Source organism: Mesoplodon bidens, assembly GCF_964165515.1.
Source record: "Mesoplodon bidens genome assembly, chromosome: 16".
NCBI classification, from domain to species: domain Eukaryota; kingdom Metazoa; phylum Chordata; class Mammalia; order Artiodactyla; family Ziphiidae; genus Mesoplodon; species Mesoplodon bidens.
In genome coordinates this window covers 27,779,920-27,800,794 of record NC_138173.1, presented here as the reverse complement: position 1 = coordinate 27,800,794, position 20,875 = coordinate 27,779,920, and the positions used below count along the sequence as shown (strand labels likewise).

Below are 20,875 nucleotides of genomic sequence, written 5' to 3'. Positions count from 1 at the left end.
CCCACTTATGATAAAAACTCTCCTCTGGGGGCTTTCCTGGTGGTGCACTTGTTGAGAGTCCACCTGCCAATGCAGGGAACAGAGGTTCGTGCCCCGGTCTGGCAAGATCCCACATGGCATGGAGCGGCTAGGCCACTGAGCCTGCGCGTCTGGAGCCAGTGCTCTGCAAGGGGAGAGGCCACAACAGTGAGAGGCCCATGTACTGCAAAAAAAAATAAAACAAAACAAAACTCTCCTCAACATAATAAAGGCCATATACAACAGAAAACACAGCAAACATCATTCTCAACGGTGAAAAACTGAAACCATTTCCTCTAAGGTCAGAAACAGGACAAAGATGTCCACTCTCACCATTATTATCCAACATAGTTTTGGAAGTCCTAGCCACAGCAATCAGAGAAGAAAAAAGAAATAAAAGAATACAAATTGGAAAAGAAGAAGTAAAACTGTCACTGTTTGCAGATGACATGATACTATACATAGAGAATCCTAAAGATGCCACCAGAAAGCTCCTAGAGCTAATAAATGAATCTGGTAAAGTTTCAGGATACAAAATTAATGCACAGAAATATCTCACATTCTGATACACTAATGGTGAAAAATCTGAAAGAGAAATTAAGGAAACACTCCCATTTACCACTGCAACAAAAAGAATAAAATATCTAGGAAAAAACCTACCTAGGGAGACAAAAGACTTGTATGCAGAAAACTATAAGACACTGATGAAAAAAATTAAAGATGATACCAACAGATTGAGAGATATACCATGTTCTTGGATTGGAAGAATCAATATTATGACAATGACTATACTATCCAAAGCAATCTACAGATTCAATGCAATCCTTATCAAATTACCAATGGCATTTTTTATGGAACTAAAACAAAAAATCATAAAATTTTTATGGAGTCAAAAAAGATGCTGAGGAGCCAAAGCAGTCTTGAGGGAAAAAAAGTGGAGCTGGAGGAATCAGACTCCCTGACTTCAGACTATACTACAAAGCTACAGTAATCAAGACAATATGGTACTGGCACAGAAACATAAATCAATGGAACAAGATAGAAAACCCAGAGATAAACCCACGCAACTATGGTCAACTAATCTATGACAAAGGATGCAAGGATATACAATGGAGAAAAGACAGTGTCTTTAATAAGTGGTGCTGGGAAAGGGCTTCCATGGTGGCACAGTGGTTGAGAGGCTGCCTGCCAATGCAGGGGACACGGGTTTATGCCCCAGTCCAGGAAGATCCCATATTCCACAGAGTGGCTAGGCCCGTAAGCCATGGCCGCTGAGCCTGCACGTCTGGAGCCTCTGTTCTGCAACAGGAGATGCCACAACACTGAGAGGCCAGCGTACTGCAAAAAAAAAAAAAAAAAAAGAAAAAAAAAAGAAAAAGTGGTGCTGGGGGCTTCCCTGGTGGCACAGTTGTTGAGAGTCTGCCTGCCGATGCAGGGGACACGGGTTCATGCCCCGGTCTGGGAAGATCCCACATGCCCCAGAGTGGCTGGGCCCGTGAGCCATGGCCACTGAGCCTGCACATCCAGAGCCTGTGCTCCGCAATGGGAGAGGCCACAACAGTGAGAGGCCTGCGTACCGCAAAAAAAAAAAAAAAAAAAAAAAAAAAAAGAAAGAAAGAAAAAGAAAAACGTGGTGCTGAGAAGACTGGACAGCTACATGTAAAAGAATGAAATTAGAACACTCCCGAACACCATACACAAAAATAAACTCAAAGTGGATTAGAGACCTAAATGTAAGACCGGACACTATCAAACTCTTAGAGGAAAACATAGGCAGAACGCTCTTTGACATACATTACAGAAAGATATTTTTTGATCCACCTCCTAGAGTAATGGAAATAAAAACAAAAATAAACAAATGGGACCTAATGAAACTTAAAAGCTTTTGCACAGCAAAGGAAACCATAAACAAGCTGAAAAGACCACCCCCAGAATGGGAGAAGATATTTGCAAACGAGTCAACGGACAAAGAAGTAATCTCCAAAATATATAAACAGCTCCTGTGGCTCAATATTAAAAAAAAACAAACAACCCTATCAAAAAATGGGCAGAAGACTTAAATAGACATTTCTCCAAAGAAGACATACAGATGGCCAAGAAGCACATGAAAAGCTGCTCAACATCACTAACTAATAGAGAAATGCAAATGAAAACTAAAATGAGGTATCACCTCACACCAGTTAGAATGGGCACCATCAGAAAATCCAAACAACAAATGCTGATGAGGGTGTGGAGAAAAGGGAATCCTCTTGCACTGTTGTTGGGAATGTAAATTGATACAGCCACTATGGAGAACAGTATGGAGTTTCCTTAAAAAACTAAAAATAGAATTATCATATGATCCAGCAATAAAACAAAAACAAACAAACAAACAAAAAAAAAACACTTGCAAATATATATGCACCCAACATGGGAGTACCTAATACATAAAGCCAATATTAACAAACATAAAGGACAAATGAAAAGATTACAATAGTAGTAGGGGATTTTAACACCCTGCTTACATCAATTGCTAGATCATCCAGATAGAAAATCAATATGGAAACATTGGTCTTAAACAAAACATTAGATCAGATGAACATAATATATATATATATATATACAGAACATTCTATCCAAAAAGAGCAGAATAAATATTCTATTCAAATTCACATGGAACATTCTCCAAGAAATATCACATGCTAGGCTACAAAATAAGTCTCAATAAATTTGACAAGACAAAATCATATTAAGTATTTTTTATGACCACAAGGTAATAAGTGAATTCAGAAGATATATGAGTATATCAGTAAATATGCCAGTAATGAACAATTAGGAAATGAAATGTCCAAAATGATGCCATTTACAGTAGTATCAGTATCATTTACAGTATATCTATACACAAATGTAACTATATATACAAATTGATACTAAATAAAATTCTATGTCTAATTACATACAAAATATATTTTATATTATATATAAATATTTACATGTTTTTCTGTGTCCACACTGACGTTTCAGAGCAGTGAGGAAAGAATAGATCCTTCAAAAATGGAATTAATTGGATATTCATATGAGGATAAGTGAATTTGTTCACTAACAGGCAACATAAAAAAATTCAATTCCAGATGTATTAAAATATAAATGTAAATAATAAAATTCAAAAATCTCCTTAGAAGGCAACCTGGAGGATGTATTCATGACAATTGAGTAAGCAGTTATTCAACGGGACAAAAAGTGCACAAACCATAACGGACATGAGGACTTCTTGGGGACTTATAGCCCATGCTCTGCTCATGTATGAGGAAATCAGAGCCCAGACAGGATACATTCTTGAATAGGTTCAACACCTCCAGGAAGCTCAAAATCAAAGACCAGGACTCCAGTTTTCTTTATTAAATTTTAGAAGGTTTTGAGAACCATTAAACAGTGGACTCAATAAGATGCCTAGCCTTTTACTTTCCTTTGTTTTTTATAGCACTTTTTATGTCCCAGGTGGTGTTTTAAGGATTTTGCATATATTGAAGCATTTGATCTTCAAAACAACTGAATAAGGTGGGTTCTCTTATGATTATCTCTATTTTACAGAGAATACCAAGGGAACACCACCAAGATCTTTAGTAACTTGCCCCAAATTACCCAACTGGTATGTGGAAAGCTAAGATTCTAACATAGGAAGCCTGAATCCAGAGCCTGTACTCTTAACCACCATCTTTCACAAACACTGGAGGGTATAATTTCAATTTCTGTGTTTTAGTTTCAATTCATTTAAGTTCAGAACTTCAGTATCTATAATTTTTTTAAGGATTAATATTCTAATTTTTGCCACCGACTGTTTCTGAGCTATTTAAATTCAAATCTACATTTCCCAAAAGATCTTCTCCAGTCTTACAATACTGCATCCCTTAAAAAAAAAATCCTGTAACACTTAATGTTGGCATTATAATATGTTTTATCTTACATTTTCCACCTTCTATTGTATGTGATTTAATACCAGTATATGTCACTCAACAATTGCCCCAATAAACTTACAATACTTTTCCTTTTGTGGTACTTGATCTGCATTATTTCATGCTTTATTTTATATTTGCTGTCTTCAGTTGCATATTATTTTATGTATACATATTTTACTACATGATTAAAATATTTCCTAAGGGCAGTCCTCTATTTTATTGTATTATTTTACATTATAATTTAATCAATGTTATTTTATTTTATTTTGGTGTGGCATTGTGTTTCTACTCCCTTCTAGAGCTTAATATGTGTTGGCAAGCATCTAACACAATTATACAAATACTGTTGAAAGAATAATTGTTCTTATCAGTAAGGCATTTTGAAATTAATTCACCTGTGATTTTCAGATATTTTACTAACAAGACTAAAGGATAACTTGAGGCATTGTATTTTATCTATCATTGTGTCCAGCTTTGTTCTAAGGAAGAAGTTAGAACAAGTTAGAGCTAATAAGGTCCTTCTTACTGTTGCTCAGGAGTTTCCAGTGATAGTCTTAGTGAAAAATTGCTCATAAACAGTATCTACGACTTCTTTCACTAATTTAGGTTGAGTGATTGAGTCAAATAAACAATTATAGAGACATAAAGAAAATACCTCAGGCTTTCTATCGTATATGGGGGCATGTATCTCCCTGGCTGACAAACGTTAGTTCTTTAATTCACCTTATCTTGGATTTTTGCTAATTAGCATTTGTTTAGAGCACATAAAGTAGCCCTGTTTAATTACTGAAAACCTGAAAAGTGTTTTGTGCTCTGCAGTCCAGAGTGTTGTTTTCAATACTTATTATCTGAGAACAGTGGATTAAGAGGATGAAGATGGAAGAAGAGGACAAAGACTTCTCAAGCAATTACCAAATATGTATAGTTTGGAGAGTAGAATGAAGGATAAGCTACAGTAATTTTGAAAAATATTAAAAGGAAGTTTCAAGGCCTTTGTTTTCATGAAAACATGCTCTCTATAACATTTAGTACAGTATAGGATTTCCTTATTAGTAAAATGGGGTTAATGAAATTAATTATCTAGCATCCATGAAGGATGTTGAAAAATTAGTTTTTTAAATGTAACGAAGTGAATCTTGAACTTCTTTGAGAAGTTTGATGAGTAAAAATAACATATAGCTGAAAATGTTCTTACTAAAATCTACTATTTTAGAATGGTAACATATTTCTCTCAACTATGGAAAAGATGAAATAAAAATGACTTATACTGAATACCATCCAATAAGTAATTCTTTGTGCCTTCACTCATGTATACCGTTCAAGAGCCTTCACAGCCTTGTGAATAGATTTTTGAAAACAAATATAATGGCCACCTAAATATAACATTTTGCAACTGGTAACCACTTTGTTTATCTGGATAATATAAAATTTGCTGGAAAATTGGTTTTTTCAACTATAGGGATGTGTTGGGCATTTCTTTAGTGGACAAAAAAGCTGGAATGGCAAATAGTTCCAAAGGAAAAAAAATCAAAGATTTACAAATTCAATTTTCATATTCTCACTGCAGCTAATGTTTAAATTAACTGAAGGATTAGTTTATGAGTCATATCCTGGGAATTAAAAACTTTGTCAAACTATCAAGTTGAGAAAGTACAATGATTATATGTTCTTTAGACACTGAGGCAGGCAAAAGCTATTTTTTTTATCAATACAAATTGTAATCGTTTTATATAATGATGCCTTGCTAAAATGTTCTCTATTTCTGGCAGCATTCTTTGGAAGTTTTCTACAAGATTTTCATAACTTAGAATCCCCTACAAGGGTTGTATACTTCTCAAGGTGTTCTGCACTTGGCAAGGGGTTCTGCAATAGACTACAATGTCGGAAGTGATCAACTGTACTCATCATTTCAGCCCAGGCTCTCTGTCAGTCTTTCCTTACTGGATGTTCAGATGTTGCATCTAACTTGTACATGAAGGCATATGCAGGAGAATAACTCTTACCGAAATGGAGTAGGACAGACACAATGGGAGAACTAATGTATTTGCTAGAGAAAACATCAACCAGGGATGCTGCAATTCTTAATTTCTTTGTTTTAACAAGCTTTTACTTGTACTGTTGAATAAAATATATTTGAACATCACTAAAGCATCTGAGTAGTCTCAGAACTCAGTATTTTTCACTGAACATTTTTATAAGGCTTGTTCTTCATAATTTCTAGTGGTGATCTGAAATGTTTGAATGGAAGGATTTAATGAAAAAAAATCACATATCTTAAAGGAATTATATTAAAGATGTGCAGAGAAAGAGAACTTTAAAAACTGTTTAAATAGGTAAACGTATAAACATGTCAACTGTATAGATGTTTAATTTGTTTCTGGTGTTTGTGTTTTTAAGGATTACCCCTCAGAGGACTTTTGGTAATATCTGGACACATCTTCAGTTGTCACTACTAGGAGTGGGTGCCACTGGTGTCTAGTGGGTAGAAGTCAGGGTTGTTGCTAAACATCCCACAATGCACAGAAGAAGCCCTCAAAACAAACGCCCAAAATTTAAATACTGCCAAGGTTAGGAAACACCGCTCTAAAGAGAGGCAGTGCTGTATACAGTCCACCAGAAATTGCAAAATACAGGCACCATGTTACTTAATGACAGATAATTATATTATGAGAATATAGAATAAAAAATAAAATATTCAGTAAATAGCTTGTAACAACTGCACTAAATCTGAGTGTAATTTTCATTTCCAGTGGACCTCACCCTAACTGATGTCCTGGCTGGAATAGAACATTAATAATTCTTTTACACATGAATGAAGAAGTGAATGAATATTCCAACATTACAAGGAAATCAATGTGCATATTAAATATAATATATTACATAACTAAAGCATAACAGCAACTTAAATGATAGTTAACAAATATAAGATATTCTTTTGAAGCCAATCTTCATTAGACTGAATACAATCTCATAAGTATTTTTACTCACTTAGATTCATCATGCAAGACCCTGCACAGCCTGGTGTCAATCTTATCTCTCTCCACTCTTCTCTATGAGACCATTCTTCATCCATAGGGCTTTATTCACTTCTGCCTGAATTAGGACTCCAGGTATAATGCTTTATCCACTTAGAATTACCTTTCCATATCCGCCCATCCTTATAACACTAATTTGAAATCTCTCCTCTTCTAGAGTTATCTTCCATCACACTTGTAATCACCTGAATTAATTTCTTATTCTCAGCAATCACTGACTCTACTATTATGGACTGCCTATACCATCTATTCAAAATCTGCTCAGAATTGTGCAGCCAAAAACAAAAACAAAAACAAAAACAAAACAAACAAACAAAAAAAAACCAGAGGATTTCTCATAGCACTAGAATGATTTCAGAGGCTAAAATCACCGTGTGTAAATTTTTATCACAGGGTTTGCACCATATAAAAGCAATGTTCTAAGCACTTCACAAACATATGAGTTCTGCATTGTACACTGAACTAAACACTACTATTTCCATTTTACAGGTTAGGAAATGGATTCTGAGTGAATAACTTCTTCAAGTTACTTTACCACTGTGGCAAAGAACCATCGGCTTACTAAAGATATACTGGTTATGGGTGGGAATGGCTGCCTGGTCCTATTTGCATCTAGGTGTGGTCAATGAAATGCAAGCATTAAGATGAGGACTGCTTCCAGGCTTGAAATGCAAAAACTTCCAGAGCACAATCCTCCCTCTTTTTTCACCAGTCTGCTGGTTTGACTTCTTTTTGGGTTCCATGGTAGTGATGGGGCTCAGGAAAGGCCACCCCAAAATATGCTACATTGGCATATGGATTCTTTTGAATTACAGTTATTAATACTTGAGAAACAGCCAATGCAGGAAGGACACACTAACCCTCTTTTGTCCCCATGAAAGCAAGAAATAAATCTCCCATGGGAAAGGTACCCTTCCTGTTCCAGGAATTAAAGAGACATCCTCATCACCAGAAATAGGGAATTTGAGGCTTAGAAGCCTGTATAAACAAATTTTGTTACTTCTTTACTAATTTACTACCCCAAGGACAAACCCCTTGTTTTGTCAATTCCTTACAAATTTATTGTTTCCTTGTGTATAAGGTATAAAAGCTGCCTGCTTTGGTCACTTTTTTTAGTTTCATATTTCTATAAGGTCCTGTATGTACAAATTAATTTTTTCTCCTGTTAATCTGTCTTATGTTAATTTAATAATTATATCAGTCAAAGAACCTTGAAGAGAAGAAAGGAAATGTCCACCTCCCCTATAGTAGCCACTCACTGAAAGATGTCAGAACATCCCACAGCCTGGTCCCTGGATGAAAGAGGGGCAGAGCTTCCATCCTCACCCACCTCCTCCCTAGGACACTGATTGTATTTTATGTGAGAAAGAAATAAATTTCTATTATGTTAACTATTGAAATGTCAAGGTTTATCTGATACTGAGGTTGGTATACTTTAACTAAAATATTATACAATAGTTGTCTTATGAGAAAGATCAAGTAAGTTGACAATTCTGCTGTAAGTAAAAATGCAATAGATTATAAAGACCATGGATTCAAGTTGCCTGGTTTAAGCCTGACATCACAGAATAATCATTAACAACATCCCTTCTCACTCTCAGAAGTGTCCTGGTTTGGATGATAAGATGTACAATCACGTTACTAATATACTTAAATGAAAAAATTGCTGGCGAGAATAAATATTGAAAATAATTAGGATGAGATTACATGAGCTTGATATCCTGCAGAAGCATCTGTGTGCTATAAGGCAAGTTTATTTCTCAGAGCTTCAGTTCTTATCCAGCAGAATAGGCATCAAAAAAGATAATCTGTGCTTGAAAAGCTTAGAAAATGATGAAGTACTGTGCAAATATCTAGCCATTAATAAGACGAAACTATGAAAGGGTACCATTTTAAGGAATGTAAAGGAAGTATTCAATGAATAAAACCTTTCTTTAAACCCATATATCATGTACTATAACTTTTGAAAAAAATATGTGTATGTTAACATTTGATGCTTATTAAAGACAGGATTATATTTAGAAAAATTAAATCAGGCCTATTTTTTAACATCTTTATTGAAGTATAATTGCTTTACAATGCTGTGCTAGTTTCTGCTTTATAACAAAGTGAATCATCTATACATATACATATATCCCCATATCTCCTCCCTCTTGTGTCTCCCTCCCACCCTCCTTACCCACTCCTCTAGGTGGTCACAAAGCATCAAGCTGATCTCCCTGTGCTATGCAGCTGCTTCTCACTAGCTATCTATTTTAAATTTGGCAGTATATTTAAGTCCATGCCACTCTCTCACTTCATCTCAGCTTACCCTTCCCTCTTCCCATGTCCTCAAGTCCATTCTCTACGTCTGCATCTTTATTCCTGTCCTGCCCCTAGGTTCATCAGAACCAATCTTTTTTTTTTTTTTAGATTCCATATATATGTGTTAGCATATGGTATTTGTTTTTCCCTTTCTGACTTACTTCACTCTGTATGACAGACTCTAGGTCCATCCACCTCACTAAAAATAACTCAATTTCGTTTCTTTTTATGGCTGAGCAATATTCCATTGTATATATGTGTGATATCTTCTTTATCCATTCATCTGTTGATGGACACTTAGGTTGCTTCCATGTCCTGGCTATTGTAAATAGAGCTGCAATTAACATTGTGGTATATGACTCTTTTTGAATTATGGTTTTCTCAGTGTATATGCCCAGTAGTGGGATTGCTGGTTCGTATGGTAGTTCTATTTGTAGTTTTTTAAGGAACCTCCATAATGTTCTCCATAGTGGCTGTATCAATTTACATTCCCACCAACAATGCAAGAGGGTTCCCTTTTCTCCACAACCTCTCCAGCATTTATTGTTTGTAGATTTTTTGATGATGGCCATTCTGACCAGTGTGAGGTGATACCTCATCAAGACAGTATGGTACTGGCACAAAAAGAGAAATATAGATCAATGGAACAGGCTAGAAAGCCCAGAGATAAACCCACACACATATGGTCATCTTATCTTTGATAAAGGAGGCAAGAATATACAATGGAGAAAAGACAGCCTCTTAATAAGTGCTGCTGGAAAAGCTGGACAGCTACATGTAAAAGAATGAAATTAGAACACTCCCTAACACCATACACAAAAATAAACTCAAAATGGATTAAAGAACTAAATGTAAGGCCAGACACTATCCAACTCTTAGAGGAAAACATAGGCACAACACTCTATGACATAAATCACAGCAAGATCCTTTTTGACCCACCTCCTAGAGAAACGGAAATATAAAGAAACAAATGGGACCTAATGAAACTTAAAAGCTTTTGCACAGCAAAGGAAACCATAAACAAGATGAAAAGACACCCCTCAAAATGGGAGAAAATATTTGTAAGCGAAGCAACTGACAAAGGATTGATCTCCAAAATATAGAAGCAGCTCATTCAGCTCAATATCAAAAAAAGACACCACCCAATCCAAAAATGGGTAGAAGACCTAAACAGACATTTCTCCAAAGAAGATATACAGATTGCCAACAAACACATGAAAGGATGCTCATCATCACTAATCATTAGAGAAATCAGGCCTATTGAATAGCTACTTCTTAGGTGTCTGACTTTTGAGAGACTGAATCCGCTTGCAAGGAGACCACACTGCCTTCCCTTTACGGCAACCCCATTGCAATTACTTGCTTTTCAGGGAACTTGCAACCAACCCTTCTTCTTCTTTCTCCTCCTTCTCTTCCTCCTCCTTCTCCTTTTTTCTTTCTCTCTTCATCTTCTTGTGTTACACTTTTAAATGGGGGTAAAAGGCCCTTTAGTGAAATCCATCCATTCCTCTAAACATCCAACCATTCACCCAGCACATACTTACTGAGCATTTGCCATGGAAGTGTCAGCACACTTCAAGGTGCCAAGAAGATTAATATAAACATATATAGTCACTGTTCTCCAGGAACTTAGCCTATGGGGGGAAGGAGAAGATACCTATCACAAAACAGTGAATATCAAAATATAATTGAAAAGAAGGTATGTGCTAGAAAGGGATACCAGTAGGTTTGAAGTATCAAAGTAGGTTTCCTTAAAGTAATGACATTTGACCTGCGATCTGAAAGATGAACAGTCAACTGAAGGGAGTGAAGAAGTGGGGAAGTGAGGTGAGATGGTGGGAAGCTTGGCAAGGATATTCCACACACTCACACAGCCTGTGCAAAGGTCCTGGTGAGGGAAAGATGACTTTTTCAAAGAACCAATATAAGTCAATTTAGATGGAGCACCAAGAAAGGCTCAGAGGATGATGCTGTAAGTCTGCAAATGAGAAGAAAACAAATCACATAGAAAGTTGTAGGCCACAGTAAGGGTTTCAGTCTCTTTTTTGAGAACAATGGAAAATCATGCATAGTTTTTATCAAAGGGTGATACGCTTAAATTTGTATTTTGAAAAGATCACTCTGGATGCAAAATAGTAGCTGAGGATAAAAACACTTATTTTTTGTTTGTTTGTTTTTTGCGGTATGCAGGCCTCTCACTGCTGTGGCCTCTCCTGCTGTGGAGCACAGGCTCCAGATGTGCAGGCCCAGCAGCCATGGCCCACGGGCCCAGTCGCTCCACGGCATGTGTGATCCTCCTGGACCGGGGCACGAACCCGTGTCCCCCACATCGGCAGGCAGGCTCTCAACCACTGTGCCACCAGGGAAGCCCTAAAAACACTTTTGAAATCCATTACTCCTAGAACACGCTTGATAGATCGTTACCAGCATTTGCTTGTTTTCTTCTTCTTTGTCCACACCCAGGATTGCTCTCCAATATATTCCTACTTATCAATGCATTTTCCATTACTTCCCTCATGATCAGAATTAAGAATATTCACCAGATTTACTTTAAAATTAGCAATCCCTATTCATGTTCTTTCTTTGAATTCCTTAAGCATTTATAAGACCTTTATAATGTAATAAAATTAATTTAATTATCTATTTTATGTATTCTTTTTTTAAGCTAGACTTTGGTCCTCAACAAAAGGAACCTGTATACAGGCTTTAGAGAAAAAATGATTTCTACAGATAAATGATTTTTTAATGTTGGATTCTTCCTATTATTAATAACTGACTTCCTAAGTTCATAAATTGTGCTTTTGCAACCAACCTAAGAGTGAAAGTATCTAAAAATAAAGACCTTACAAATGTCTATTTATAGCCTGTGTGTAATCAAACCAAGTGTAATCAGTAGAAATTGGTTCTGATTGAGACTTAGTCTCCAACCTCTGCATGGTATTTTGGTACAAAAGAAGACTTTATGTGTGACCTCTCATATAAAAATTGTCAGTATTAAACAGTTAAGATGTTTATTTCACCTTTCACATAACGTGTTTGAGAAAAAAAGAGTTCCAATGGCTAAATTTGGATTAAAAGTATAATAAACATTTCTAATATTAACAAAATTTAGAATCCAATTTCAATGAATTATTAAGAAGAGGATTCTCTTTAAAATTTTTAAATAAAAACTATTTTAAATAACCAAATTGAAATACATTTTATAGTAAGCTTTATATTATAGAAATTGTACTTTTCACAAAAATTATTCAGAATAATTTCAGTTAGATTTTGATTTTTTAAGAATCCCCAAGTACTGTCGATGAAAATGCAATCAACTGTTCTTTTCCACAGTTTAGCAATCCTTCATTACATATCAAAGGCAGGAAGCCAGGGTTAAAAAAGGGATATCCCCTTTTCTACTGTGGTGCAAAAGAAGTGCTGAAGAACTGAAAACATATAATACAACAAAATTAAGTTGTGACCAAGTTTCCTTTTCTTTATAATACTATGCTGTGATGGGTACCCAGAAGGCAGCAATACCAAAATTCCATGTCTTCATCCAGTTTATTTATTTAAAATCCTTTATTGTGTTCAGTTATCATATCTCAAAACACATGACAAAGGGTATTTATCAGGTAAATTTTCTCAGAGTGCCAACCTTGACCTGGGAATAAGAAGAGGAGTTATCACTGGGGAAACAAAGAGAGAATGATTTTGAAACACGTATCACAGACTGGGGTCACGGCTGGCATGAGGTCACGTGCCACACAAGTTTGAATGAGTGAACTGTGCAATGAACAGCAAAAGGCATAAACTTTAAAGAGTAGTAGAGAAAAAGGAACAGGGCACCAAAAATAAATATGTCAACGTCACAATCAAGTTTGGGACATGCCTTGATTATAGATTAAAAAAAAGAACTGCGGACATTCATTGCAGTTTGGGGAAATAAGTACTTTTCTTTGTTTTTGTTTAATTGCTCTGGGGTAACAAACATATAGGAGTCTTACCCCAAGGGAAAAAATATCACCTTAATTATTAGTTTATATGCTATATGCCTTTAAGGGAAATAACGTCAGGAAAAAAACATGTATTCAATAAAACACTCTTTGTGTTCATTATGATGTTGGTAAAATGGACAGACCACGGAACTATTTCAAGGTGCCTTTCCATGCGTTATGGATAAAATTTAGGAATCTTTGTCGATATAGTAAAAATAAAAAAATCCAAGGAAGAAAAGTTAATCAAAACATTAGACTGTGACCTATTTTCAAAATCCAGATTAGAGTTCCAATATTTTGAGCTCTCATTTCTGAGCTCCCTTAGTTTCTCTATGTACTATAATTTTTAGGTAGAATCCAGCATTTTTAAAATAATTTCTCATTTTATGTGAATTTGAAAAGAATGTAAAATATATACTTACTTAAATCTTCAAATCAGAATTTGATGATAATTTCATGGTTAAGATGTTTTCTCCAGAAAGATACAGAATATTTTATAATACCAGTATATGGAGTTCTTGTTCTTAAATGTTCAGGTATACTAATGTAGTCAAGTGAGTAAAATCATCCTGACTGGGTCTGCAATGGTTGACTTGCAATTGGTCTGAAGATATTTATGCCAGTGGTTTTATTAAAGGCAGACACTGAAATTTGGCAAGGTGGATGAAGTTTTCTCTGCTACTCAGCTGGGCAGATGTCTTTGGGTATAGAAGACACTGATTTGGAAAGAAACTTAGGCTTTAAAGTCCTATGACTAAGCTCTCCTAAATGAGTTTTTTAAACATTAGAATCAAAAAGAACACTTGCATATATGGCCTTGGAAGTTTGGAAATCATTAGTAGCTTAAAGGAACTGATACAAGAATCAATAACTAAGAAAGTAGTCATCCAATAAGTTTAGGAAGGGCATGGTAACTACAACTTAGAATTGGGAGATCAAAGAGCTGTGCATAAAGTAGTTCAGATTTAGATTTCCAGAACGCTTATCAGAAAGCCTCTTCTAGTTATTTGGACCCAAAGATTTCTCCACAGATCTGTCTTCAGCCAATATTCTTCTCACTCTATGTACTTTCCCAGAGTGAGCTTATCCATCTCCATAGTTTTAACACTATCTGTGTTGATGACTCACAAATTTTTTACTCTTAGTCCAAATCTCTCCTCTTAGTTTGGACCTGCATATTCAAGATTCTACTAGATACAGGTACCTGGATATCCTGAGGCATGTACATCAATCTTAATACATCTATCCAATCCTGAACTCATTGTCTTACACAAAAATCTTTTTCCCTTTGGAAATCATTCTCCATCATCCTAGTGCTCTGTAAGTCAATCCAACAGAGAACTCAACCCAGAAATATGGGAATCATTCTTGATTCTTCTCTCTCTCTGTCTCACCCAGTGTGCCAACTAGTTATTAAGTCCTATTGATCCTACCTCATTTTCCTAATTTTTCCTTCTTCATTTCCATAATTAGATACCTTGTCTCAGTAGGCTCCCAACACACTTCCTTGTTTCTAGTTTTATATCACATTAATCCATCCATCAATCTGCTAATGGATTATTCTTTCAATAAAAAAAATTTCAACATATTACTCCCCAACTTAAAACATTTCAGTGTTTCCCCTTACTTGTACACACAAAATGGTTATTAATATTTTCCATTTAATAAATGCTAGGTTTCATCACATGCATAACCGATTCTTAGTTTAAGGATAAATCTATAATTCCATAGTACTGTAAGAACTCACATTAGGATGCTTACTTTTTTCTGGTACTATTGATGTTTAACCCTAATTTCTAAATTGTACATAAAAATTTTAAATACATATTGTGATATGAAGAGTGTTTCTATTTAGAAGAAGTTACTTGAATATGCATTGAGGTCAAATAAGATAATACAGGTAAAGTACTAGCTCAACGCATGGCTTAATATTAATTTTCTTCCCACTCTAAAGAGAAATAACAATGCTTAAATAGGTTGTGGTGCATGAAGTTAATATCTATTTCATATGTCAGTGGTCTGTTATTTGATCCATAATCAATCCACTTCAAATCAAGGGCTTGTAGGACTTAGTGGGAGTTGTGAATCATAAAAGGTTTATTTGAGAGTCAAAAATTTCAAGAATCCAGTCATTTTACCTAAACCTAAGTTTCCCCTGTCACCAAAAGCAAAATACTTAAAGCCAGAAATGAATATACCTCCCAGGAAACTGTTTTCTTTAGGAACCAGCTTCCTATAAGGAACATCTGGAAGACAAGATGTTCCTGAGTCTCTAGCAATATGGTTTAAGAAAAGGTGAGTATGTTGAAACACTTGCCCTGAAAAGCAAAGTTATTAAGTTATAAAGCACTTACTTTGTACGAAAAGGTATTCAACTTAGACACAAGGAGTGAGAGACTAGATTTCAACTAAAAGAAGTCTTTGACTTGGATTCAGGCAGAAAGGGTGATTATGGCTGATTAAATAGGTGCTCCAGAGATTAACTAGAGGACACAACCGAGAGACGATCCCAGAATGACTGGGAATGAAAAATGGTATCTTATTAGAAGCACAATTTAATTCTGTGGCTCTCAAAGCATAGTGATTTGGTGTCATCATTTTTTTCCTTGGATTTTTCTAAGTAAGGAACTACATTTTTAGTGTGGGTATTGCTCCTTCCCCACTGCATTCTTCTCAAAAGGACAGTGAATCAGTGAGCAGTGACAGGTGTTAAGGCCCAGGGTAGGCTGCCCCAAAATATGCCTCACTGACATATTGATTATTTTGAATTAAAGTTACTTACAAAAGAGCTGATGCAAGAGGGACACTAACCCTCCTCTCTGTCTCTCTAAAGTCAGGAAATAAATCTCTCTCATGTGAAAGGTGCCCTCCCTACAACAGGAGGTAGAAGGACAACCTTATTGTCAGAGATAGGGAATTTGGGCAGAGAAACCTGTATAAACAAACCTTCTTACTTCTTTACTAATGTGCTACTCAAGCTCACACTTCGCTTAAACTCCTTACTTAATTAAGTCCCCAAACCTAAGTTTCTTCATCCTGTCAATTCCTCTTAAATTTATTGTTTCTTTCGAATGGATAAAAAGATGTAGCACATATATACAGTTGAATATTACTCAGCCATAAAAGTAAATGAAATTGAGTTATTTGTAGTGAGGTGGATGGACCTATAGTCTGTCATACAGAGTAAAGTAAGTCAGAGGGAGAAAAACAAATAACGTATGCTCACAGATATATATATGGAATCTAAAAAAAAAAAAAATGGTTCTGAAGAACCTAGGGGCAGGACAGGAATAAACATGCGGATGTAGAGAATGGACTTGAGGACACGGGGAAGGGGAAGGGGAAGCTGTGATGAAGTGAGAGAATGGCACTGACATATTTACACTACCAAATGTAAAATAGCTAGTGGGAAGCAGCCGCATAGCACAGGGAGATGAGCTCGGTGTTTTGCGTCCACCTACAGGGGTGGGATAGGGAGGGTGGGAGGGAGACACAAGAGGGAGGGGATATGCGGATATAAGTATACATATAGCTGATTCACTTTGTTAAACAGCAGAAACTAACACAACAATGTAAAGCAATTTTACTCCAGTAAAGATATTAAAATATATATATATATATATATATATATATATTGTTTCTTTGTCTCAAAAGTATAAAAGCTGCCTGCTCTGGATACTTCTCAGGCCCCATTTCTATGAGATCTCCATGTGCACAAATTACAATTTGTTCCCTTTTCTCCTGTTAATCTGTGTTGTGTCAATTTTATTACTAGCCGACCCACAAGTACTCAAGAGGGGTAGAGGTGGAAATTTCCCCCTCCCTGACATAGGAAAGGGACTCTGGAAAATTAGCTATAGTTCATTAACACGTGAACTGGACTTTACATTGGTCATTAATTTTTAAAAATTAATAGTCAAATGCATCTCTACTAGTATGTACTAATCTCATAACAATCAGGGTAGAGACAATAAATGGGTATTTATCTGATTTTGGCTCAGATGTGGCCCTAAGTAGAGATTTCAACTTAGAAGTTAAAGCAAAATTGGTCAGAAAATTCCAATATCAAGGTAAACAAGTAGAATTGGGACACTGGAAAAAAAAAAGACATATGTAAAACTTACCAATGTCTTTTGTACGGCATTACTTTTCTTTAAAATATAGAAAAGTGAATTGGAGAAATATAAATAAAACTATATTCTTATATGGTAATGATTATTTGTGGTTTTATTGCAAGCACTTATGTAAAACATCTTTTTTTCTCGACTATTACCTCAGACTTTACTCTCACTTTATTGAATTCCATACCTTCCCCCCAATTTTTCGTAATTACATTGTATAACTTGGTAATACAACATTCTTAACATTCTTCTAACTTGATTTGTTTATGCTTTTATATCTTGTTTCTTTTATATGTTCCTTCATCTTTATTATGTCTGTGGACATGATAGAAGTAACATCATAAATTAAAATATGTAATTCCAGGGAGTTCCCTGGTGGCCTAGCCATTAGGATTCTGGACTTTCCTCACTATGGCCCAGGTTCAATCCCTGGTTGGGGAACTGAGATTCTGCAAGCCACGCAGTGTGGTCAAAAACATTTTTATAAAAATATGTAATTCCAGATACTGATGAGGGCTATGAAAAAAATACAAAGTACAATAATAGAATAGACAGTGCAGGCAAGAGGTTAGAAGACTATTTTATTTTAGATAGGTTGGTCAGAAAAGCCTCTCTGGGAAAGTAAAATTTGAGCATAGTATACAGTAAAGCAGGGAAAGAATGATTAGCAAGGATCTGTCTTCTGAGCAGAGGGAATAGCAAGTCCAAAGCCTCTGAGGTAGGAACAATCTTGGAATGTTTGTAGCATATCAAGACGGCCAACAACACTGAGGTGGTACAAAAAGGCAGAGAGAAGGAGATGGAGTTGAAGATGTGGTAATGTGTGCATCATCGCCATGGTATAGAATATAAACCTTATTCTGGGTGCAATGAAAGGCATTACAGACTTAAGAGCAAATTAATGGCATAATCTCATTTATGTTTTTAAAGGGACACTGGCAGACTGGAAAGAGGCAGACCAGTTGGGTTATTTCAGTAGTCCACCTGAGATAATAGTGGCCTGTATAAGATGGCTGTTGGTATAGATTTAAAAGTTGATTGGGTTTGGGATATATTGATGGTAAGAAACATGATGATGGATTACATTTTCAGTGTGGGGGGAAGAGAAGAATCAAGGTTGATACCTAGGATTTTGTTTGAAAAACTGGATAAATGAAGGTTCCATTTATTGTGATGGAGAAGTATGCAGGTGATGGAAGTTGCAATGTGGATATCCAAAAGAAGACCTGGTATAATCAGTTTAATATAAGAATCTGAACCTCACAGAGATATAAATTAGATATAATTTATAAATTAGATATAAATTAACACTGATATGTTAATTATACTTTTTCCTTATGTAGAAAAAATTGTCTAATTTTTATTTTTATCTGCATACTTACTACAAATTATTTTCTCCTAAGAATTTTCCTTTTACTTCAGACTGTATTCTCATTTCTTTGAAAAAAAAAACTATATTATTCCCTGGACATCAGACATAAATCTGATTATTGCACATGACTGAATAGGCTTGGCATACAAGATTCCTGCCTAGATAAGAAAGAATAGTTTATATTCATTTTCCAGTAATTAAGATTTACTTCCTTTTTCTATTTTCTATCCCTTCTCTCCCCAAAATAAAAACAGTAAATGCGGAAAATACATTAGCCCCTCAGAGCAAGTGTTATAAGTATAAAAAGTAATTATTTTATTTTTTTGCTCCACAAAGTGTTTCCTAGAAGATAAGACATCATTGCAAGTCAAATAAAGTTAAACATTATGCATATCTTTTATCTGCCTGGACCTGTTAAGACTGGTGGAGGTAACAAGTATTACAAAGCAGACAATTTCAAGCTTATAAATTTGTAGAGAAAATAAGGCACTTATAAGTAAACCAATATGAGAACAAGGAAATAATATAAATTATTAATATATAAGTACTATAATTTGTTAAGAGATAAATATTATAGTAGTGCTTGTCCAGATATGCTCAGAGACTAGAACACTAATGTGAAACCCATACCGGAGTGGGACTTACCAAGCGGTTGGCCTGCGATGATCCTGGAATTTTCTCCAGCCACTGCAGCTCTTGCGTGCCGCTCACTCATGTACTGTACAAATGCATAACCTTTGTGAACTGAGCAGCCAACTATTTTTCCATACTTTGAGAAAATGGCTTCAATGTCAACTTTCTTGACAATGGCTGTATTTAGATTGCCAATGAAAACACGCGAGTTGATGGACTTGGGGTCATTCTTATTGGTGACATTGCTGGTCTGTGTTTTGCCAGTCATGGTTGGCTCACCTTGTTTTAATCCTTAAACAAACAAACAAAAAAAAATCAAAAGGAAAATAATTAGATTGAATGGATACCACTGGCTTTTAACAATTTTCAATAGTGTACCAGGTAAACTCAAATCCCCAAGTACTACTGATTTTCTTGAGAAGAAAATTTAGTAATATATTAATAAAAGGTGAATATTACATTGCAAAATGAAGTAGAAAAATAATTATAATTATTTAGCATACAGTTATAAATAAATTCCTGATTAACTTATCTAAAATTCAGGCCTGCACGGTGATAAAGGTTTTGTAGTTTTTAAGTCTATCAATATTTCAGAAGCAAGTATGAGGAATAAGCAACCTTAATCTATCAGTGAAAAAGAAAATCCAGAATGGCTAAGGTCTGATGGTGGAATATAGTACTGTAATCTCTATTTATGGTGGAGAACATGCATTTTTATTTCTACATTTTCTATAATACGTAGATATGTTAGCTCTTTCATTATCAAAACGCTTCTATCAGAAGCTAACAATTCATTTCATTAAATGCTGTGGAAGAGAAATAAAAGGAATTAAAAATTAAAAATTTTATTGGAAAATTTAACATAAGAAAAACATATTTTGGAAATAAAATATTCAACCAGAATTAATTCTGTACATTCTCTGTAACCAATACCAAATATCAGTTTAAAAAAAAAAGAAAAGAAAAAAACAGCATGTGTAGCTAGTTTTCATCAATGATCAGCAAATTAGTAGATTTGGCATCTGTCCTGAAATTTCCATTCTCAACCTCATTTTTAATTCATTTAACTAATGACTCCTATGTTGCCTAAGGACTGCTAGTATTTCTAAAAACTGTTTGTGAGTTTGGCAGAGTATTTAATTTTGCTTAATTAAACTCAATGAAACTTTTATTTCCAAGTACTCCAGCACTTACAGATTTATTTTTTAAGCCTTTAAACATTCATTCATTCATTCAACAATATTTATTAAGTACTATTTTTTTTTTTTTATGCCAGACATCATCTTCTAAAGTGCCTACCAATTTAAAGAAACTAGTATGGTGAAACTAAAATTTCAACAAGGATACAATCTCTAATAGTGATGATAATTGTTGAACACTAGATAATTGATACATTTTATCAGTGACATTATATTTTTATACAAATAATCTCTTAAAATCTTATAGCTATATAAATAATTAATAAGTGTATATTGCT

General features: G+C 35.0%; 1 protein-coding gene across 1 annotated transcript in view; it reads right to left on the bottom strand.

Moving 5' to 3' along the window:
- The window catches only part of RALYL (RALY RNA binding protein like), a gene marked incomplete at its 5' end in the record, with an annotated part of 466,983 nt that extends 447,317 nt beyond the window's left edge, over nucleotides 1–19,666 (bottom strand). Inside the window, one exon of the mRNA XM_081258403.1 lies at nucleotides 19,411–19,666. Coding sequence (XP_081114529.1) covers nucleotides 19,411–19,666 — 256 coding nt within the window. The remainder of the gene's footprint in view (nucleotides 1–19,410) is intronic.
- Between the last annotated feature and the right edge of the window lie 1,209 nt (nucleotides 19,667–20,875).